The sequence below is a fragment of the Cygnus olor genome, chromosome 11 (genome assembly GCF_009769625.2).
Source record: "Cygnus olor isolate bCygOlo1 chromosome 11, bCygOlo1.pri.v2, whole genome shotgun sequence".
Taxonomy (NCBI): domain Eukaryota; kingdom Metazoa; phylum Chordata; class Aves; order Anseriformes; family Anatidae; genus Cygnus; species Cygnus olor.
The window spans coordinates 2,088,268-2,110,825 of NC_049179.1; the positions used below are offsets into that span (position 1 = coordinate 2,088,268).

At 53.0% G+C, this 22,558-nt stretch overlaps 1 protein-coding gene across 7 annotated transcripts; it reads right to left on the reverse strand.

The window, feature by feature from the left end:
- Nucleotides 1-351: 351 nt before the first annotated feature.
- BCL2L10 (BCL2 like 10) lies at nucleotides 352-22,542 on the reverse strand. Of its 7 annotated transcripts, none has more exons than XR_005823319.1 (5): nucleotides 22,070-22,542; nucleotides 11,511-11,561; nucleotides 10,444-10,666; nucleotides 4,452-4,728; nucleotides 352-2,218 (listed from the first exon to the last, which is right to left on the reverse strand). XR_005823319.1 is itself a non-coding variant. In XM_040570123.1 (4 exons), exons 1-4 carry the CDS (start codon nucleotides 22,469-22,471, stop codon nucleotides 4,655-4,657), a joined length of 750 nt encoding a protein of 249 aa, XP_040426057.1. In that variant the 5' UTR covers nucleotides 22,472-22,542; the 3' UTR covers nucleotides 3,120-4,654. The 7 variants fall into 7 exon arrangements, 5 of the variants coding, with proteins under 5 accessions (XP_040426057.1, XP_040426058.1, XP_040426060.1 ...); XR_005823320.1 differs by lacking the exon at nucleotides 352-2,218 and adding an exon at nucleotides 9,243-9,431 and having other exon boundaries at nucleotides 3,120-4,728; XM_040570123.1 differs by lacking the exon at nucleotides 352-2,218 and having other exon boundaries at nucleotides 3,120-4,728.
- Between the last annotated feature and the right edge of the window lie 16 nt (nucleotides 22,543-22,558).

A 22,558-nucleotide genomic window follows, 5' to 3' on the forward strand; every position in this document is an offset into this window, starting at 1 on the left:
GATTACAACTGAATCTTTAAAATTTTCAAAAATTCTTTTTTGAACTTCATCACAGAGAACCCTGAACAGCGAGGGCAGTATCCTTAGGGTGGCATTGAGCCCCCGTGACTGCTTGCCACATGGCACTGTGCGCATGGCAGGCAGGGCCCTTGCTCGGCCAGCGCTGCGGCGGTTTGGGAGGCTTCTTCCAGAAATAACAGCCCGGCCTTCAAAACTAAACCGAGCGCTCCCACCGGGGCCTCGGGCAGCCCGCACCTGCAGGCCGCCGGGCGCGGGACCGTGCCCGGAAAGCTACCGCCACGTCCCGGCCGCCTGCGGCGCTCCCTCAGAGGTGGGCTGGCGGGACGGCGGCGGGCGGGCAGCGGCAGGCGGCAGCGACGCCCGCTGGTGGGGCCTGGCAGCGACACCGGGCTGCTCGCCTGTGGACGCGTGGGGACGCGTGTGAGCCGCGGCTCCGTGCGGTGCGTGTCGCCTCTGGAGGCGAACCGGGCCCTGCCCGCCCGCACTGCAGCACCCATCAGGCTGCTGCAGCTGACAGCAGGGCTCGGCCTCGTGCTTTCCCCCGCTACAGTTTTTAGAGTGGCCGACATGCTCTTAGAGGGCAATTTAGGCTTCTACAGCACGTCATGAAGCGCACGGCTTTCTCTTCCACAACCAGTTTTGACCCTGTATCCGGGGTTTGCCTCTACCCCCCAGCCACCTTTGCCAGGCAGGACGCTGCTGGGTCTGTGCTGTGGCCAGGGAGAGGGAGCCGCAGCCACCCCAGGAGGCCGAGGGCCAGATCTCGGCCACCAGCATGGTATCCAGGCCCCAGGGCTGGCCCTGCCTGCAGCCAGGTCAGCGGGGTACGCTGCTGTCCCTGAGCTGGTGTAGCTGGCAGGCAGCGGTAGAAACAAGTGAGACAAAGCAGAAGGATCAGGCCCACGCCGAGGCTGGTGTTGTGCAGACACCTACCTGCAGGCCTGTGGCCACTGCACACACACCCTGAGAGGTCAGCGTCCATTCACCGGCCCTGATAACATATGAACTTCCAAGTGCAAAGCACAGCAGAGCACCAGGACTGGATGGACATCAGCAGCTGCGCTTCCTACAGCTGCGGCCTCCAGCACAGTCAGGGTTCTCTCCCTGTGTCTTGTGTCTGTGAAGTCTAAAGACTCCCCTGTGAGTGGCTCATCGAGTTTAGAAACTGAGAAAGGGAAGATCCCACTACCTGGTTAAAATACATCTCACAGTCAGCACTTAAAAACATTCAAATCGTCTTCATGATCTCAAACTTTCTTCGAGGAAGGGGTCAGGGAATTCTTTCTTCTTCACATGGGCTTTTAGCATTGACAAAGCACTTTCATGTCCTGATTTTCAGAGTCACTTGACCCTTGGTGCAAGAAGCACCATCTGATACTGCTGTATGACAGCACTCGATGTTGGGCATGCTGTGGCCTGGTGTGTCATGCGGCTGGCCCCTGACAAAAAGTCCTCATGTGTTTCCCATCTGCTGACTTCTCACCGCTGGGGGAAACCCGCTCCCCCTGAAAAGGACGGGCTTTCCCCAGGTGCAAAGTCATGCTGGTTCCCATGGTAGCCACTGCCTGCCTCGCATAGCACTCAGCTCTGAAGTGCTTTGACTCACTTGTGGGTGCAGCACCTCATGCGAAACCCTGTCCCCCGCCTGCAGCTGCTGATGCTCACACAGTGCAAATGGTGCAATACCCGTGTCCGGTTCCCCCATGGCCGGCAGCACAGTGCTCCCCGAGGCTTTGCCGCAGCCTAAGTAGCCTCCTGTAGTCATTATTAAGCCCATTACACCAAACAGCAGCTTCACCCTGGGAAATGCCCAAAGCCTCACAGCTGGCTCCCCACTGCACCGCTGCTGCACGTACACCCACCTCCACCACACCACTGCTGTTGGGCCTGGCACAGGCACTGGCAGTGAGGACATAGCGGGTTCTCAGGGACACAGCGTGGGGATGGGGCTGTAGGGAGGTTGGGATGGGTTCTGGCGGAACCTTTGATGTGAAGGAGCGTGGTGGCACACACAGCAGCTGCTCGAGAATAGATAAACACAGGGCCACTGAAATGTTCAGGTTTATTGTAGTATATTTGCATAGGGAAAGGCCATGTCAGCCTTCGGCAAAAAGTCCTGTCATGGCCATCAGCTAACGAAGTGTGTGCGCCAGTTGCAATGGTTACAAAACACTTCTGCGGTCCAAGGCCAAGGACTCTGGAAAAAAAAATAAAAATCTGAAAGCAGCAAACTGAAGCATCTCTGAGCAATAACCATGTGTCACACAGCAGTGCTCAGCAAACCGGACACGCTGGAGACACTGCATAGCTGTGCTGGTTTCACTCTGATCAGATGAGGACGAGGCTGGTTTTTTGCAATTTGTGATAACAGCATTTTGCAAGCATGATGAAAATGTGTGGTAAACCCCAGGCAAACTGTAGCAGCCTGTGCACACAAACCATGCAAAATCGCTTTTTAGCAGAGTCAGACAGATCTTTAACTCCGCTGTGGCTGCTGCAGTGCAACACAGACCCCACTGCAAGGTCTCCAGCTGGACATCACAAAGCTGCTGCTTGCCCTGTCCTATCCCTGCCTCATGCTCCTGGTGTTTGTCTGCCAGGTTTACAGGCATTGTGGGGCCATCAGTCCTGTGGGATGATAGTGGGCTGGGGAAGGAACCCAAATCACACTGCCAAACCCTTCATAGCAGCAGAAAACCAATGCTCCAGATCCAAAACCCCACTGGTAGGACAAGAACCATCTATGTGCGCATTCAGTTCTTTTAACTCTCCCTTTGCAAGCACTGTGCTTGTTCCTAAAACACATGGCAGATCTGGAGGCAGGACGTCTGTGCTGCCACCAGGAGCCCGGGGCTCTAGCTGCGGAGGGGCTCAGCTGGGAGGAAGCAAATTTGTCAGTCTTTTGAAAGAGTAGTCAGGAGGATGCGGGTAGTGAGAGGCGAGGAACCGTGACCTGAGGCTGGACACACTGACTGTGCAGCTCCCTCAAAAGCTCCCTCGGCTGGTGTCTTTCTGCCAGCTGAGGAAGCTTTGCAGAAAGCAGATCTTGTCACAGTGACTCACCAGGATGCCGATGTAGCACTCAGACACTCCAGCACGTTTCACTTGGCATTTAATTTTGACTGAGAACCAGAATAAGATAAAAAGTAACACAACACGCAATAACTGTGGCAATAACTGGCCTACTTGCAGGTCTGACAACTAATTCTAAGCTACAAACCAGCATCAAGCCAACACTTTGTAGCTGCCATGGGGCTGGACTCACAGTGAATGTCTGGCTGCGGACATAACAAAAATCCCAGCTAAAACTAAGGCCGGCTCCAGGCTGGGAGGAGGCACGGAGAAGCCCCAGGAGATGTGCTGTGCCAGGGACACAGATGGGCTCAGCAGGACATGCTCCTGCTCTGCTGTGGGACCCTGGGGCTGTCAGGCACCAAGCATGGGAGTTGGTGGCAGGGAGAAATGTCCCCATGTGCTGCTCCGTTAAAGCCTCCCTCCTGAGTGGCATCGACCAACCCACACCAGAAACATCCTTTGGTGAGACAAGGGTAAAGCAAACTCGTCTAGGCAGCCTGAGGCATGGGCTGCTATAGCCTACTGCCCTCATGCAGCAGTTTTTTCTCTAGCTACAAGGTAAACCAACAGCTTTTTGAGTCCAGGTGCTGTTGACAGGTGGATGCCAAGCCCACCTGGAGGCTGCTCTCAAGGTTCAGAAATAAATGCTCTTGGACTTATTTTTGTGGTTGTTATCTCCTTGAGGAGTCGCTAGGACACGTTGGAGGCCTCAGATAAGATTAGGGCCAATTTGAAGGGAAGAAAGAGTTCACCTCACAGTATCTTTTTGGACAAACAGTCCAAGGCAAACAAGGTTTAGCAACCTCTCTGGGCTTGCACAGTTTAGGATCCCAATAACTCATCCTGATGCTGTAAAACTGACACGCAGGCAGGTCAGCTTTGTGGCCGGGCAGTGTCTTATCCACCCTGACCACTTGCTTCTGCTGGCCAAACCCATCCAGGGGCCTTTTTTTTGCAGTGGGCCCAGGGATGAATGGAGGATGGCTCCATGGCTCCAGCTCTCCGCACAAGAAATATCTCCTGCCAGAGAGCTGCTATTCTGGGCATCCCTCCTGCTGCGCATTACGGCCATCACCGCTTGCTGGCCATGCACCTGGCGCCACCGAGGCGGTGCCAGGCTGGCAAGAAAAATGAGAGGAAGGTAAAATTCCTGTGCCCACACAAAAAGGTCTTTTTATAGTCCAGGGATGAGGTTTTGTACTCTGTCCCTATTTTCCACTCAGACAGTAAACAAGAAAACCAACCTGACCTGGCCCAAACAGCTAATTTGGGAGCACAGTGCAGCTGGGCCACTCTGCCGAGTGCACACACTAGCGGCTGGAGGGGAAGGTATGTGAGCACTGCGCTGAAGTTACCTGCACGGGGACGTGCCCACTTTTGGTTTGTGGAGCCCACCCTTGTGCCTTGACCTTCAGGTGGTGCTGAGGTGCTGTCTTCTGGTGTCTGTTGGCTGCTCAGCACACTGGGCTGGCTTCCAAGCTCTCTCAAGGGGTGCAGTCAGCTGGGGATACGGGGGGCATGGCTCCTGCAATTGTTCTGGCAGCAAAGCTTTGTCCCCTCAATGGCACTGCCCAAGATAAACCATGTCTTTGCTCTTAGTGGGGGGGGGGCATTGGAAATACTCCACAGCACCTGCAAGACAGGATAAAAGCAGAAGCAAGTGAGCAGGCAATGAGTGGAGGTGGCAGTGCGGTGATTTTGGGGGTGCTGCAGCGGGCACCAGGCTTGGGGCAGGCGTGGGCAGCAGTGGCCGGGATGCTGGGGAGCACCGCGGGGGCCTTGGTGGCAGCGTGATGCCTTTTGTCAGTCACATGGCTCAGGCGGCCGGGGGGAAGTGTTCTCAAGTGTCAAATGGGAAAGTTACATAACCGCTGTCCAGATCCTCCCAGCAGGGCCTAATTTCCCCCTCCAGCATTAGGATGACTTCCCCATGTGCGGGTTGACAGCCGTGCCTGGGGCACACAGCGAGCCCTGTGGCTGGGGTCCCTACCGTTGGGGTGGGCTGGGGCAGCACGTCTGGAGCAGCCCCCGGGGCCTGCCACCAGCGAGTCACGGATGCTCAGTGGGGTGGAAACACTTTCCAAAATCCATAGCCTGCGAGGCTAATTGCAGCAAGCAGCTTTGAAGCTGCTTTATTGAGAGCTCACATGCTGGTACCCAAAAGGCTGGACTCTGCAGAGCCTTGGGCCTTGTCCAGCCCACAGTAGCAGCAGCGAGGGATTCATCCTGCTGGGACTGCCACAACATCGCCTAAAATCAGGCCAGGGAGGCTTTGTGTTATGGCCTTCTCAAGGACTCTCTTCTTGGCCCACCCAAGCTATCAGGAAAGGAAAGAGGCTTTGTCAACATGACTGAAGTAAGGTTTCAGGTTGGCTTGGTTTTGATCTATTTCCAAAATGGACAGAGAAAGTAAATGACAAACCGAAATAGATGCCAGTTTGCAAGTGTACTGCATACAAATTTCTATTTGCCCAGTGCAAGGACATCCGTGAGAACCGTGTCTGCAGGCCCTGAAGCAGCAGGAAGCAGCTCGGGTGCCCAGGCCCGCAGCTCGCACTCACAGGCACCTCACAAGGGGGCATGAATCACCAGCCTTCCCTCTAGGCTGTTAATCATGGCAGGATCAATAAAGGCCACATGCGTTTTTCATGTCTCAGCCATTAGCCTGACCTTGTGTGTATCTCTGTAGAGGGTAAAAAATAAAAGCATTGCAGATCAAAGCAATCAGCACTGAATTTACCCTAGCAATAGCACCCGATGGAGCTCGTTGATTTACAGCCGCTGAGATCACACAGAAGTTGTTTTGGCTGCTGAGAGCACTGCGAGGTTACAAAGCACTCATTGTCCCTGAGGAATTCAAGAAAGCGGGAGGTGGCCACTCTGAAAAGATATTCTTTAGCATTTGCTTACTTCCTTAAAAACATTGATGTCTTTCTCTTCCAGGAACGAGTGCATATGCCACTCTCAGAGGCAAATATATGAACCTTCTCCTGAGGCAAGCACACATGCCTGCACGCGGGGGGGCGGCACCCAGCGCTGCACCTCAGCATTGCCTCCTCCCGCAACACCTGCTCCCAGTGCATGAAGACAGTGCACAGTGAAGGCTGCTGGAGAACCAGCACTGCCAGCAGGAGCAGCCCCAGGCCCAGGAAGGCCCAAGGCCCTCGTCAGGGGCTGCCCAACAGCATGGCACAGCCAGCGCAGGCTGGAGACCCGAAGGCAGTGCTGCCGACCACTGGCTGTCACTATCAGGAGCCAGCTCTCTGGGTCAGCCTGCTCTGATTTTGCTTGGGATAGGCACGCCAGGAAACCGTAGGGCTGAGGAATGTCCCCGAGGAGCAGCCACAGGTCTGCTGGGGCCGCAGCCCTCAGGTGCTGCCAGACACGGGGAGCTGGAGTGGGCCCGCTGCTCTCCTGCCTGGGCCACTAGGGATGCTCACCAGAGCACCCTTCACCAGTGCCACTGTGGCACTTCTGTGTGCCACAGAAGTATTTGCTTGCTGGACAGAGCTCTTTATTAAGGGTTGTCTTATTTTTAATTTAAAATCGTCTCTTGTTTACGCCATGCCAGCTTTGAGCCTTAAGATCATATCAGCTCCCAGCCGTACACAAAGCCTCTTTCACCAACAGCCCTGGCAAAGCTGCTCGGCCCCCACTGGCAGGGTGCAGGCACCTCCTGCTGCAATACACAGCCCCGCCAGCCTCGCAGCCATCTCGGCCTGTCTGCCCACACCCCCCGGCCCTTCCCCACACAGGACAGACCCAGCAGATCTCTGGGCCGCCCCTGCCAGCAGCCTCGTTACACTGACCCCCAGAGCTGCCCCATGGCCGAGGGATGTCCCATCCCACCGCGGGGTGAAGCAGGAAGCCCCCCCAGCTCCTCTCTGGCTGTCATCGCACCACTCTTGACACCAGCGCACATTTTACTGGAAAACCTCCCCTCAGCACAGAAATAGCTGTGGCGGTGAGGCTGCGGTGAGGCTTGACAGAGAGGGCGCGTCACACCGCTTCCTCCGTGGCCACCGAGTTCTCCGAAGCAACCCACACTTGCAGCACGGCCGCCTTGTCCCCTCATGCCCCACCAGCCTGCCCGGCACAGGGAGCACAGCACATTTGGGCAAGGACAGAGGTTTGGAGAGCGTGTCCATGACCTGCTGTGTTTTCCAGCCCTGGGTAGCTGCTCCCAGCACTGAACAGACAGACAGACTGCTGATCTCAGAATAACAAATGTAGGTGCAGGGCAGGGCTCTGCACGCATGCAAACCATGGGCAGCAACCTCCTCATTCAAATGCGGCAGTCAATGGCACACAGCTCCTGGCCGGGAGGACAAACACGGCCTGTCCTGTCACGTCCTGGCAGCTCTGCAGCAAGAAGCCAGCTCCAGCCTGAAGCCCCACACAGCCACCTTTTCCCAACAGCCGCTGTGTCAGCACTGCAATGGGTCTGTGGGGATTTCTGGTGCTCCACAGCCATTGTCCCCCAGAAGTACAAATGCTCAAGATGCACTAGGAAAATTCCCCAATGATGATGTGGGGGATTTTATTCAAGGGTGATTTGGGTTTAATTGTGCAGCTGGGCTTACTATAAACCTTTGGACTAGAGTATGTACCAAGTAACTCCACCTGTGTAGCTGATTGCATCAGGATATTGTTATAAAAAATGTTAGTTGGACATTTATAGTCAAACACACACATTTAATGTTGAACTGCAGCATGGGGCCAGCTGTGGGTGCCATAGAGCAGGATGAGCTCTCCCCTCCACCTGGTGCCGTGTGGATGGTCCCAGGATGGGACGCCTTACATCTTGGGAACACGATACCAGTGATCTCTTCTTGCTTTCGGTAACCAGAGCCCAGCACAAGCAGCTACACATACAGTCAGACTGTTTGTAAGGCCCCAAGCAACTTAACATGACTGAGTCAGACTCCTCCATCCTTGCGTAGTTCCTTCTTACTCGCTGCATAAAGCAACAGAGTGCAGCTGCCCCATCGCCCTTTGCTTGTGGATGAGCTGCATCCATCTCCAAGCCCAGGAGCCAGCCCCTGGTCCCACCACCACCACGCTGCCCTGGGCACCAGACCCGTGCATGCTGCTTCTGGAGCCCACCATGCTGGAAACTGTCTCCTGCCCTGTCCAAGCAGCAAGCACAGTGCCTAGAGTGACACTAACCAAAACAGGCAAGGAAACTAAGTTGTTTTTTTTTCACACTGCTTTTTATTTTTTTCCTCTGCCTTTTAAAATTACAGATGAGAAAAATAAATATTGGAAGATTATCCTTTGTATCTCATGATCAGATCACAAGTTAGCATGTGACTACGTGATGGAAAAACAAGTCTTTCCAGCAGATGTCAAATGTAGCTAGCAGGCTGCACTGACTGCTGTACCTTGATGTTTGCTGCCAAAGTCAATTCCTTGTGCATCTTTGAGGTAAAGAAACCTCATGATTCATCAGGATCTTATTCTAATTAAAGCAAACCGCTCAGATGACTTTCATTTTGGCTTTGCTTGTTTAGCAACTCTGAATGCAGTATGTATGTAACAATAAATAGCAGCCCTCAGCCACTGTTTTGTAAACAGGCTCGAGCTCATGAATGGCAAGGGCAGGTTTTGGAGTCACCCTGTAAGTCATGTGCTCAGTGGATTGAGCAAAAAGCTTCCAGACGGCTTCGAGCAACAGGACCAAGCAAACCAGAGCCCAGGTGCCACCGCTGCCAGCCAACATCCTGCAAGAAGGCTCACGATGCACGCTGCAGCATGACTGAAGGCATGCAGGAGCACGGCTGGCACCACAGAGGGGAGCCACACCGCCATGGGGAGTGGGCAGGTGTCTCTCATAGAGAAAGGGGGGCCGATAACAAATGAGCTTCCTTCGTTCCTTCTTAAAGTCCTCCCTTGACACCAGGTCTCCCCCAGCCTGCAGGGACACTCCTGCCACTGTGCTCTCAGGAGAGCCACAGAGCTGTGCCTTTACGCTCGTGCTGAAGCTGAGCATTGCAAAGGCACAGCACGGAGCCAGAGAGAGGACGACAGTTTTAGGGGAAGGCGTGAGCAGCCAAGGGAAGATGCCCCAGTTTCCCTCAGAGCTCCAAAACCTGCAGGAGATATGGGAAGGGGAGCAGCTGCCCCCTCCCAGCAGCTCCTCTCACCTTCCTTTGCCCATATCACTCAGTGCTTGGAACGGGAAACTCAGCAACTGTGCCCTGCTGTGCAGTGGGGCTTTGCCTGAGCCCGGTGCGCTGTGATAAGCCGGTGACATTGCATCTCGCTCCAGCCGGCCTGCCGCAGCCTGCATCACATGATGGGTCAGCAGTTCATGGGAAGTCGCAGGCTGAAAGCTTGAAAAAAAAAAAAAAACAACTTACTTCAGCCAGCTCCCTCCCCACAGGAAATAAAAGCTGGAGCTGAGCTCTAGCAATTTGGGTTTGACCAGACTTATCTTGTCTGAGGCCTGCAGTGGGTTTGCCTGACCGAGTTCCCAGCGCTGAAACCCTGCAGAGAAGGGACTCGGCTGAGGGCTGAATGACAGGGGAGGGAGAAAAATCTAATATGTGCATCTGCCTGTGGCGGGGAGGAAAAGGGGGTCCTCGTGGAACAACCACCCTGCTGCAGGCTGGAGCAGCCCTGCTCTCCCCGTTCCTGGCTGGCGGCATGCAGGGCGAGCACGGTGCCCACCCTGGGCATCCTCTCCATGCGGGATGCAGGTGGGAGAGGCAGTGCAGCCTGTATTCCCATGCCACCGGGCTCAAGCCCATTAAGGCTGTCTCCCTGCATTTTGTGCATATTGCAGCATGGAGAGGGTTTTTTTTCTCCTTTTGTCTAGGCATCACAGACAATTGTGCAGCTATTTTTAAAGCAGCTTTTCTTTTCCCTTACAGAGCAGCCTGAATGGCTTTCCCACCCGTGCACGGAAGCACGCTCAGCTTGGACGTCTTGTTTCATTGTGATGGGAAAGGTTATCAAGTACAAAACAAAAGTGAAATCATCCACTGACATTCCTGCGCCTAAAATAGCCGCACGCTCTCCAGTGCTGACGTTACTGGAAGGGGAGCGGAAGTCTCTGGACACAGGCTGTCCCACTCCAGGGCCAGCATACTGACCCGGCGCCAGCTGACACCCAGGCTACCTCTGAGCTAATGTGAAATGAGGCATTCTTGCCACCAAAGATTAAAGGCCATACGGTGGGTAAGGTCTAAGGGCTGTCATAGCTTCCAAGCAGCAACACTCACAGGCAGCAGAGCCACCGCAGATGGAAACCCTAACCAGCGGACAGCTGAGCTGCCCCAGGTGAAACACAGCAGCAAGGCCTAGCTATCAGTTTGCTCGAGGCACCTCTGCCATTGGACCTACCTGTCTGGTGGCTTTCTCTCGCGTTCAGGCAGGCAGCAGCAACAAGCAGGGCAGGAGGCGCCCTGGCCTGGTGCTGTGGGCAGCATCGTCTCTGCGGGTTCACCTCTGTGAAGCAGCACTCTGCAGCGGTGCCATCACCATCAGCGAGGGAGAGGAGCGGAGGGGAGGACCTGTGGGGAAGCTCTGGCACCCAGCAGATGCTTCTCGCCATCCTGCTCACCGCCTGCAACCCAACACAGACCTGAGTGAGGCTGCAGGACCAGCCCTGGGTGCTCTGCAGATGGAGAGGGCAGGGATGTGCAAGAGATGCTGCCTCATGCCAAGCCCAGCTGGGGATGGCATGCCACAGCTTTGGCGGGGACACGGGGACAGTGCCATTCAGAGGATGCTTCAGTGCTGGGCAGCCTTGGGATTCCCAGTCTGAGAGAGGCAGTTCATGCTCAGGGCAAGCGGGCTGAAGAGGTAAACTTCCTTCAGAGCTCAAAGACCTCATTTCTTAAATATCTTCCTATGAGAGGAGTGAGCAGCAGAAGTGCTGAAGCAGAAACTGAGGAATGTAAAAAACAGGGATAAATTACTTGCTCGAACACACAGTAAAACATTTACCAAAATTGTCCAAGGCCTTTTCAAAGTAAGCAGAGTGCTCCACCGCCTGCCAAAACCCAGATTCCTTCCAGAGAAGATTTAAGACTCTTCTTCATTTGAATTTCAGTAATGAACTGATGATGCGAGTGCCTCCAGCTGCCAGCAGCTGTCTGGGCTGAGCCGCACCCTGGAGCCTCCCCGGGTGCGGAGCCGTCCCCGCACCCCGGCAGGGCTGCCGAGCGTCCCGCGGGCTGCTGCGGCGTGCGATGCACAAACAGACACGGCAGGAAATTAAAGGCAGCACTGTCTGTATGGATTCTGCTGGGGAAGGCCCAGCCATCAGTGGCAGGCTCCAATGAGACTTTCCTGGCTTTGTTGAGTGCTATGGCTTTATCGCTGTTAAAACATGGTTTGTTTCTGTGACTTTTTCCCCGCTTCTTAAATGTCAACTTGAAAAGAAAAATTCGGGAAAGGTCACTTACCAGAGAGACTGGAACAACTCCAGCCACTTGGATAAACACAGTTAGGGTCAGCTGCAATGAGAGGGGATTTAAAACAAGTTATTTACCTGGCTGAATAAGCGTTGTGTTTCTGAAGGAGGGTGAGACTTTAGGTACCTTGCACAAGGCAATTAATCTGCTTACCATCCCTCCATCTGCTACAGTGATCATTAACCCTTCGGGATACCCTGGGGGAGAAGACGCAGCACTCAGCATTCCGAATGCTGTGCTGTAAAGGGGCACAGACACCCGACGGAGACCCAGCCTTATGGCTGAGAGACTGCAGGCCACCCTGCACTGCTCACAGGCAGCTCTTTGCACCGCTTGCATTCAGCAAAAGGAATGTGCCAAAGACTCCCCCCCACTGAGGAGCTGCCCAGCACAAGTGATCCCAGGGGCAGACTGTGTGCTGTCCACCCACACACCTGGCAAACACCCTGCAAAGTAGCAAACAGCACCCGGAGCAGAGACCCCTTGCTCGCCGCCACTGATCTCACAGCTGTAGGTTGGCACAGCCCATGCCCGCGTGAGGTGATGCACGTGCCAAACCAAGCCGAGGTACGTGGGGTAAGCAGACTTTCCACACCAAGGTCAGTGTCCGGTATGAAGGTGAGCTGTGCTGACCAACACTGTGCTTGCTCCTATGCAAAAGCTGGACACTATGAATAACAGACTGGCCTGTGGGCAGAAAGAAACCTGACCGCCACCACTTCAGCAGGGATGCGACAGCTCCGTGTGCCTCAGCAGCCGGGAGGCCCTGCCCGGCCCAGCGCAGGCCCTGTGTGAGGGGGTGCTGGGCACAGCCCCGCGGAGCTGAGCAGCTCTCGGCTCTGCTCCCCCCAAGCCGCCTGGTGTCCACCCCACCAGCCCTCTCTTGGCTGGTCCCCACACAAGGCACGGCCGCTGTGTTCGCTCCTCAGTTGTTTTGCTAGGCCTCGCGCTACAAATGCGCTTGTGCGCGCTTGTGCAGCTCTTGGGCAGGAGCCGGGCCCCAGCTGCACACACACCACAGCTCCCTCAGTGCCACTGTGCCGCCCCACAGCTCTCCCCAGACTGATGGCAGGCCCCGTGAATAAAACAAGGTGCCTTCCTGGGCACGTGGAAAGGAGGGCCCTCGCACCCCTCTACATGCTTCCCAGACAGTGAAATGGCGTGAGGCAGCATGTTCCCAAACACTGCAGAGCATTCCCACCCGGCCCCACGTTCCCCTTGAAAGAATTCATGTTTTTGTGGAATTAATAAAAAAAAAAAAAAAAGCCCTCCGCATGCTTGCAGCAATATTTTGACTGTAAATAATCTAGGGAGCAAGGTCACATTCCCAGGCAGAAGCGCAGCAGGGGAAGGGTGGTGCGGGCGGTGCGGGAGGCCAGCAGCCCGTGCATACACCCAGTACAGGGCTCCAGAGAGCCTGGCTGGGGGACCAAGAGGGAAAAATAGAAAATTTGGGGCAGGGAGAACAAGCAGGGGTTGTGGAGGCAACATGTGAAATGATTGCACCTCTCCTTCACCAGCAGGCAGCTGTGTCCCCAGTGCTCACCCTCCTCCTGCCAAAGCTGTGCTCTGCTCTCAAGTGGCTTGCGGCTGCCACAGCTCCTCCGGGACAGGACGCGCCAGCCTCGGCCATCGCTGCTGCGCCAGCTTGGGGAGCACATGGTACGGGATGATAACGGGAGAGGGAGCGATGGGAAAGCACACACAGCGCTGGAACAAACTTAGAGCAGATGGCAGAACAAACAGCACTGGAATTTTTGTTTCACATAATCTTTTGCCCCATTTGCTCACACGCTTAACCTCTTCCTCCATAGAACAGACCTCCTCTTGGAAAAGGAGACCAGAAACACTGGAAGGCTTTCAGAGAGGCAGGTGTTTTTTTGCTCTGAGCGTCACCAAGGACAATACACAGATCCCAAAGGAGTTTGACTTTTTTTTCTTCCTTAAGACTCAGGCCAGTTTTGTGTTATTGCCCTTTTTAAAAAGATTTTACAAGAAACCAACTTTTCTTTTTATTTTTAAAGGCCAGGGAAGTGTAATGCTGCTACAGTAGTCAGCTGCCTACATGAAGAGCAGTAAGAGTATGTCAAAGACACCGCGCTCCTTCACGCCTCCAAACTACAGACGTGAGCATTTAGCCTTTACTTCCACTGAGCTGCTGCCACCCGTGGGAGAAGTGTCTATGCTGGGAATGCCAGCAGGATTATTGTGTATATATGTTCTTCAGGGCATGTAAGGGTTAGTAGGAGGGGAAAAATAAATAAATGAAACCCTGCACATATTTTACAGACTTTTCAAATGCCGGAAAGCTAAGGGGTTTCTGTGGAGTCTTGGGACGGAAACCACTTACTGACTCGCTGACTCTGCAGGGCCAAGTTTCACCCACAGAAGGCAGTGACTATGCACAGCAATGCGCTCCCACATCAGAACACACCATATGGGGCCCAGGGGTGCCACTTCATACTGGTCTGCACGAGGAGGCAGCTCTGTACAGCCTGGGGATCCCGCTGGGTGCAGCTGGACGCCTACGAGATCTCACTGTGCTTTGCTTGAAAATGCCACCAGCCAATTTTGGTATGAAATGCTCAAGCAATCGCATGACTTTCAAGCTCCAAGTATAATTAGGTTTAATACGTAAAACACTTGCCCGTATCAAAGTGTCCACCACGCACATACCAGGGAACAAGCACTTGCCCTGCGTGTCAAACGCCAGCAGCTCTTGCCAGCCACTGCTCTTGTCACTACCATTTTATGAGGTTATTTTACATGAGACTGGTGGAGTTCCTTCTTACTCATGCAATATAGAAAGCCATCTAACCCCCACCCATCTAGCACGGTTCCAGTACAACCACTCCTTCACGGTCTTGCTCCCAGCATGTGGGGCAGGGCTTGCTGCTCACATCCCCAGCACCACAAGTGCACTGGGCATCTCATTAGAAGCTGAAGCACAGATTAGCTATCTGGAAAACAGCAGCAGCGACCCTTGTAAGCTGCTTTACCATCTAAGGTGGCAGTTTTAAACTGCAGGAGCAGGGACGCAGAAGGGTGAAGGTGACAACAGCTTACCAGCCAGGCTGCTTGGGACACACTGATCGCGGGCAGGGAGACATGGGGCAGGTGTGGCCATGCAGAGGTGGCAGCAGCGATCTGGCCAATGATGTATCCAGAACAAGCTTTTGCTGGCAGCTCCCAGCCAGCTTCTGGAGAAACAGGAGTCAACAGTACCTGCCCTGCATCACAGAGACACAGCTTTGTCTGTATTTTAGGAGTGTTCATAAAGCTTCATAATTAACACTTAGAAAATAATTAAAACAGTCAGGGATTCTTTTAAAGATGCTAACAGCTCCAAGTAAGAAGCTGATCAGCTTGGCAGTTCAGTGCACTGAAGACAACGCTTTCCATCCAGCACTTTGAAGAAGCCAAGCACTTTTGCACTTTTAGCATGATGTATTGCAAATTAAAAGCACCAGCACGAGTTCACAACTTCGGTATCAGGCTGCAGTGCAGCAGCTCTGCAGACACCACGCCTGGTCCTCCCGGAGCAGCAATACAGCACTGTACTTCCATGAAGTTCAAGTGAACCAGGCCATCATTCCCCTGCTGACCCTGCTGGATACAAGCTGTATTTTAAAAAAGAGACAGTATCAAAAAGCTGTAAACAGGGCGTGGAGTTCCTGCTGTTACTCGCTATATGCTGATCTGTTCAGAAACAAACAAAAGAGCATGTTCAGTTAAACACAGGAACTCCCTAAAGTGAATTGTTGTCATAGGTCAGAACCATTAAACAGATTAAATCCAGAGGAGAGCAAAAACTTTCTGCAGCGTACACAGTGGCTCTCTGAAGACATGCTTTTCTAATTTCCTGTGTTGTGGTGCCTCTTCCTAGAGGAAATCATGGATTTTCATCTCCCTGATAGCATGATCCCTGGCTGAATTAAAGCTGCCATTTTAGTAGGTTTAATTCTAAACTACCAGCAATGTGCAATGCATGTCAGCTCTGACACAAAATGGGTGAATGTCCAGGAACTACAAGATTGCCAATTTGCTGGTATCAGTTACACGGTGATGTGCTAGAAACTTATCGCAGGCTGTGTAGGAACAAATGACCTATTTGAAAATGAGACCTATTGACAAAGGAAGTCAGAGCCTGTCTTCCTCACCTAATTTGAATAAAACAAATAGGCCAAGCCCAGGCAGAGAAAAATTTCAGTGAAACAACCTTGTGAGCTCAGTACAGAGCTGATTTTTCAGCTTCTCGTATTTGACTTCAGGTAAATCAGGATTTTTGTTTAAATCTGTTCTCACTTAAGAGCTTTAAAATAATTGTTAGAAGCCTGAGGTACCATTTTTAAGTTCTCTCAGTAGCAGCTGCATTTATGCAGGAACTGCACTATGACTCTTTTTAAACCCGAAAGCAAGTTGTTTCCCACTGTGCTTACTGTCCCCACGCTGCATCGCCTGGCTGCAAGGAATGCTGGGCTGGAGGCTTGTAAAGAGCGCTGCTGAAGAAACAGAAGTGAAACCCAGAAATTTGCTTTCATTATCCAAATTGAATGAGCATGAGAAGTGAAGAGAGATTATGTGAATAAATGCCACGTGCTCGACCTTTTTTCCTTCCACTGACTTTTTTTTGCTGCCCTACAAGAAAGGTGTTTGCTTGCTACAGGGCCTGCCTGGGCTGGGAGAGCGCCCGTGCAAGCAGAATTGTGCTGCGCCCCGCTGCAGCTTGTGTGGGCAGAGAAGGACACAGCACCAGCACTGACACCTTCAGCAAGACATGACAGACCAGATTTTTTGCATACCACAGCAAAGAAGCTTAAAAACTGACATATAACACCATTTTGGGACTCGCATTTTTTGAACTCCAACAAGCGTCTCATTTTTTCTGAGTCAAAAGGAAAACACTAGCTATTTAAATGTTCTCGAGAAGCCCGATGGATAGATTTCTCTTTCTGTTAATGGGGAGGCAGCTGGGCTCCTTCGGCAGCACTACAGCTCTTGCCAATGTTTACAGTGAATGCCCCTTCACAAGGAAATTGTGCTGCGAGCAGGTGCAGCGCCAGCAGATAACGCCAACAGCTCCAGTAAGGCCATTGTGAATGCCAGCCTAAGTTGGGAATGCTGCCTGCTAAGCCTCTTGGTCCTGCAGAAGTTTCTGAATGTAGCAGAGCATGAAATGCTCAAAACCAATATCGGCCACCAGGCAATGACCACATAGCCCCAGGCCCAAAGACAGAGGCAAAGCGAAGGGACAGGATGCAAAGACCAGAGGCAAGAATGGCTGGATGAGCACCCATGTGGGACTTCAGGGCTTGAGCTGGGCTCCCGACTTCCCAGGAAAGCAGCTCCGGGGCCCTTCCCTCTGCTCTCGCACGCTTTGCCAACCCGGGGAAGGGGACTGACACTCCCACCACACCAGACAGATGACCAGCCGAGCACAGCCCCTGCTTGTGTCCTGGTGCCCACCCAGCCCGGACGTCACATTCACCTGCCTCCCCTCCAGCACTCCGCAGCCACCCCCTGCTTGGTGCATCTGCAGGCCTGGCACAGCTGAGCCTCAACAGGACCACAGCGATTGCTGCGTGCTAATCGTTACATAGCACAAGGTCTGCTGGCAGCTGCCTGGAAAGTACACAAACACTGAAGGTCTGAAAGCTGCAGTTGGGATTATACACGGTGCTGGGCTTAACCACCACCTATTTTCCTTCTGTATTTAAAGACAGAAACAGTGGAGTCTTGCTTCCCTTTTCCGAGGCAAAAAAGAGGATGAGCAGCAGTTTTCAATTGAAATACAGTACTTCATTGAGACAAGCCATCAGACTGAAACTTTAAAAAAAAAAATAAAAAAATGAGAAGGGTCAGGCAGACATTAGTTAGCCCGAATTGCCCTGAGCTCAATGCTGCTCCCATGAACAGGCCATGCTGTTCAATCCTCCACCCCAGTGCCCACAGCAGCAGGAAGCAGCTCCAGGACTGCAGGCTCTGGCTGCCAGGGGCCAGTCCCCTCCGCTCCCGCAGCTCTCCCCGTGCTGGCACAGGAGCGCTGCTCCAGCTGCCTGCACTGGGTCCTGCGATGCTGCCGTGGCCGGGAGGAGCTCGGGCTGCCAGCAGGCAGAAGCCCAACTCAGGGCGCTGGGACCCCACGCAGCAGCACTATGCCCCCTGTCCCAGTCTGGCTTCTCAGCTCTCTGTGGGCTCTTCTAGCTCTTAGGAAACCCACCCCTTACATCCTTTGCCAAGGAAGAGCAACAAATGTTCTCTGAGCCGCACCTTTTACACCAGACTGATGTGACTTTATTCAAGGACACTTCCAGACTGTTTTCTTCTCTTTTCCAGAGAACACTGTAAAAGTGGAGCATAATATCCTCTCTGGCATCGCTTTTGTGTGGCCTGCCAGATTGGATTACATTGGAAATCAAGATACTGATATTTTCATCTTTGCTCTGCTTGATACTGGGGAGACACTGAGATCAGCAGCAGGACATTCCCTGCAATACTTGACCTCTGTTCAGAGCACTTCTTGCCCTGTTGCTCGCCTTGCTCTTCCGTGCATATCCCCCCAAGCACTCAGTGTTTTGGAAACTACCTTCATTTCCCAGCATTAGTCAGCTCACTCCCACTGTAGCCAGTTTCAAGCACTGCAACCCCCTCACTGCCAAAGAGGATCGGGGAAGACACCCGTGAGCATCGAGCTGCCTGTGTGTGACCTCGGAGAGGAACTGAGCACGCCGTGAGGTCTTAATCCTTTTGCTGAGGAGCCAAACCAGAGTTTAGAGAACTGGAAGTTAGAGAACAAGCAGACATTTGTTCAGAGTGAGCAGTGTGAGGGGGAGCACTGCGAGTTCCTTCCCGCCTCCATGGGACTTACCGTCTCTCAATGTTCCTTTTTGTTGTTCTCCCCTCACTTGTAACCGCTCAGCACAATGGGGCTCTATGTAACAGGGCTGCGGTGGCGGGCACAGGGTGGCTGCAGCAAGCAGCCCTCCTTCCCCCGGCCCTGGGACACCTCTGCCTGTCATGTCAGCCTGCGGGGAGAAGCAGGGTGCCCGCTGCAGGCTGCGGCCGTGCTGACTGGATGGCCAGGCAAGTTCTGCCAAGAGGAAGCCTGTCGCCCACCCAGCGCTCAGAAAGCAGCGCACCCGCTGGGTGAGCCCAGAGGGCAGGCCTTCAGAAGGGCAGGGAGGCAAGCTGAACATGCATCAGGCCCATCACAGCCACAGAAATAGGCAGCTTTGAGAACTGTCCTGCCAAAGGAGTGCAAGATGGATTTTAAGAAAAGTTAAACCCAACACCCTTCAAAAAAAAAAAAAAAGCTCACAGCTGCTCAGGTATTACTAATTTGAGAAGGGCTAAACTGAACCTGCTGTTGCTCAGTCAGCATCACATCAGGCAGAAGCTTCAGTTTCAGTAGGAAAAAAAAGTGCATATATGAAAGAGAAAGGCAGCAGCAACTCTCAGCTGAGAAGAAACAAGAGCTCTGTTACACTCTGCAAGTAGGAGCAGCTCCTGGATGAGCCTCCCCGCACCCTATGTTAGGAAACGTTGGAAAGGTTTGGCCTACAAAACCACAGGGTTATTTTGTTACAGTAATGAAGCTGCCTTTGGGACTAGATTTTCCTCCTAGGCAGCCTTACCCTAGTCTTGAGCTGCAGGACTCCTCTGCAACAGAGACTGGTATTCACGCTGCTCTAACACTGCCCAGCTCTTCTTGTTTCAAGTCCAAACACCAAGAAGGTGAATACAAACTGATGCATCCATGTGACACGTGCACATCCTGAGTACTGTCATCCATCCCACCAATTAAGAAGAAAGTTATTGTTCTTTAAAATAAAAATACTTAACATTTATTCACCATTTTAAGTCACCATAGTAAAATTGTACACGCTGTAAGTAACCCAGGAACGTTATTAAAAGCTACCAGAAACATAAGGCAATTTGTACAACCATTGAAAGAAATACACAGCATGTTGAAAATAGAGTGAAATATTACTCAAACAAGACAATGCTTGATACACAGAGTGAGAAGAACCAGCATTAAAAATGAAATTTTAAACAAAAATAAAGATGTCATGGCTACAAGTATTATACAGTGATAAATACTTCAAAAATATATTAAGATATATGGAAAATCTTGTTTTGTCAGGGAAATCCAGAGAAATTCCAGCCTCCACTGGATTTCACTATACCAATTAAGGTTTAATATTTAAATTCCTTTCAGTAAGAACGGGTACTGCAGCCATTATGGTCCTGTATCAATACGTATATTCTTGTAGTGTAATGAAATCAGCCTTATGTTATATTAAGCCATAATGCCTCTCACATCATGGGTACTAATTGCTCTAAATCAACCAATGAGTTGCCTTTCAGTAACAAGCGCTGGGCACCGCGTTTGAAGCCACAAACCATGTTATATCACAGTTGACATTAGCCCACGTTACAGTATTAATGGAAGGCAAGTTCTGAGACTTGCCTCCATTTAAATAAGACGTCTTGAACAGAGGGTTTAGTTGCAAGTCCACCATAACTTTTTCCTAGCATAACATTGAGTACTCAGAAGTTACAGTACATGAACCGTGGTAATGTTTAGGTTAAACCTTCAAAAAGAAAGTCCAAGGGATGTTTGGAGGCAACAGGTTTTGAACACGAACAAATGGTCGTTTAGTACACATTTGTTTGTGATGTTACTGGGTATCAAGTGAAGCAGTCTATAGCCAAGGATTTGGTGCACCAGTTTTCCAAGACAGTTTAAAAATATAAACTTCTTCTTTGAGGGTCTGTTCTATAGAAAATAGAATGAGATCTGGTAAAATGTCAGTTTGAGAGTACTTTCCCACCGCAAGATCCGTCCATCAGCCTATCGCACCACCAAGAGAAAAGCTAATCCTGCTATTCCAAACCCTGCTGCTGCCATTATAGCATTGCTTATGGTACTGTTCTGGTCAGCTGGTTGAGAGCCATGCCTGCCGAAGAAGCGACAGAAGCCATCCTAGAAAAGCAAGAGAAAGGACATTGAGTTGGTTGGCTTAATAATCAGTTTTCTGTTTTTTTTTTTTTTTTTTTTTTTTTAAAAAAAAAAACACGTCTTTGAATACAGTTTGGTTCACAATCCGAGCACACTGCCTGTCAACTGCAGAAATTTCTATTTTAATCATGAAAGTCTAAGCCCTATTGTCTTCAGCATATGAAAACGCTTTGTGTGAGCTTTTGCAAAAAAAAAAAAAAGAGCAATAGCTAGATGTGCTTGCATGCCTTGCTCAAAAGACAATTGCGAACTTCCTATCGAGATGTTCAGCATGTCACCATATTATTTTCACCCTTTTAAGCAAGTTTCTGATCACAGCTGCCAGTATTGTTCCCCCTCATTCAAGTTTCAGAAAGTATCTGAAACACAGGACATGGAAATTTCCACTTAAAGACAGGAGCCTGAAGCTTGTCCCATCTCGGTCAATGCATGACTCTGATTACATATTCTCTTGGAAGGGCCAAGTGGATGCTGCTCAGAGCTGACCTATGACAGAGCAAAGCTGGCAGCTGCTCTACCAGATCTTTATTTGTGATAATCAGAAGTGGCAGTAATACAACTCCAGATGGTCATGTTTGAACTCCGTTCAGCAGATGTCTATGTAAACAAGTTATACTCTCAATTTCTTCCGGAACTTTGTTCTTTACACTCTAATTTGTGCGAACAGGCAATGTGATTCTGCTAAATGACAGTTTGCATCACAACCAACCACCATATCGCTCCTAACGTTCAGATGGACGAGTGACCACTGGAAAACCAAGTTCATTTCGGTCTCTGGAAAAGTCAACGAGTCAATGGCTCATTCTCTCCCCTCCCTTTTATCTTTAGTGCTTATTTGTACTGGTATCAAATATTCCACTAGCACTGAAAGTAGGAAATCTAAAGTTCTCTGGGATAGCTGACAGCTTGCTTGAAAACGCAGGCGTAGCTGCTCAGATGCCTGAAGCACCATCCTTTCATAGATGTCTCAAGTGGTGGAAAAGCACTAGCTGCCGCGGCTTTACGTCGCAAGGCACGACGAGGCTACTGCCCACGCTTCCAGGAGACCCCAACCTCACCAGCTCTAGAACAAGCAGGGATGAGAGCCACGAGTCTTCATTCACAAGGATGTCCGGGGACACACACCGCTATTTGGCATTCATACTCGGAGACCTGCGCCAGCCTGTTCTCTAACGTCAGAGGCCGCAGCCCCGAGGAGGAGGCGCACCGTGCCCCCAGAGCTCAGCAGCACCACTCCGCTACCTGCGGCGGAGCTCAGAGGGGCCGCGCCGGCCGCCAGCAGCTCCAGAGCCCCCTGCGCACGCCGCCCACCTCAAGCCCCCAACCCCGCGCCCACCGCCTCCCGCCGGGGTTACCCACAGCCCGCAGGCGGCCGTGCGGCCCCCGAGCTGACGGCTCCGGCACCGCCCGGAGCCGAGCCCAGCGCTGCCCCCGGGGAGGCGACGGGCCCGAGCCCCCCCGGCCCCCCCGCGGCCGGGCACCCCCTCCGGCCGCAGCCCGCCCCGCCTCGCCGCCCGGCCCCGCTCACCCATCCGCCGTGCGCCCGCAGCCACTCGCCCCGCTCCTCGGCCAGGTAGGCGGCCAGCGCCTCGGCCAGGCGGCGCGGCCCGTCCCCGCAGCCGCGCTCGCCCAGCGCGGCCGCCAGCGTGCCGGCGAACACCACGAGCGCCAGCAGCCGGCCCCAGTTGAGGCCGCCGTCGGCCTCCAGCTGCGCCGCCACTCGCCGCAGCAGCGCCGCCGCCTCCCGCGGCTCGGCCCGGGCGAGCGGCGCGCAGGAGCGGAAGAAGGGCCGCTCGCAGCGCTCCAGCTCGGCCGCCGCCCGCCGCAGCGTGGCCGCCGTGGCGCTGGGCGGCAGCGCGGCGCCGCCGCCGCGGTGCTGGAAGTAGTCCTCCAGCAGCAGCGCCGTCTCCTCCTTCAGCGAGCCCGGCATGGCGGCGGCGGCCCCGGGCGGCTGCGGCCCCGCAGCAGCTGCCGCCGACTAAGAGGCGGGGCGGCCCCTCCGCCCCCGCCGCCGCCG

Excerpts from the sequence above, each read along its gene's own strand:
- BCL2L10 (XM_040570122.1), bottom strand. The coding sequence starts at position 22,471 with ATGCCGGGCTCGCTGAAGGAGGAGACGGCGCTGCTGCTGGAGGACTAC. Across the intron at positions 11,562-22,069 it reads TGCGGGCGCACGGCGGATGG|CTGACCCTAACTGTGTTTAT; the intron begins GTGAGCGGGGCC and ends CTCTCATTGCAG.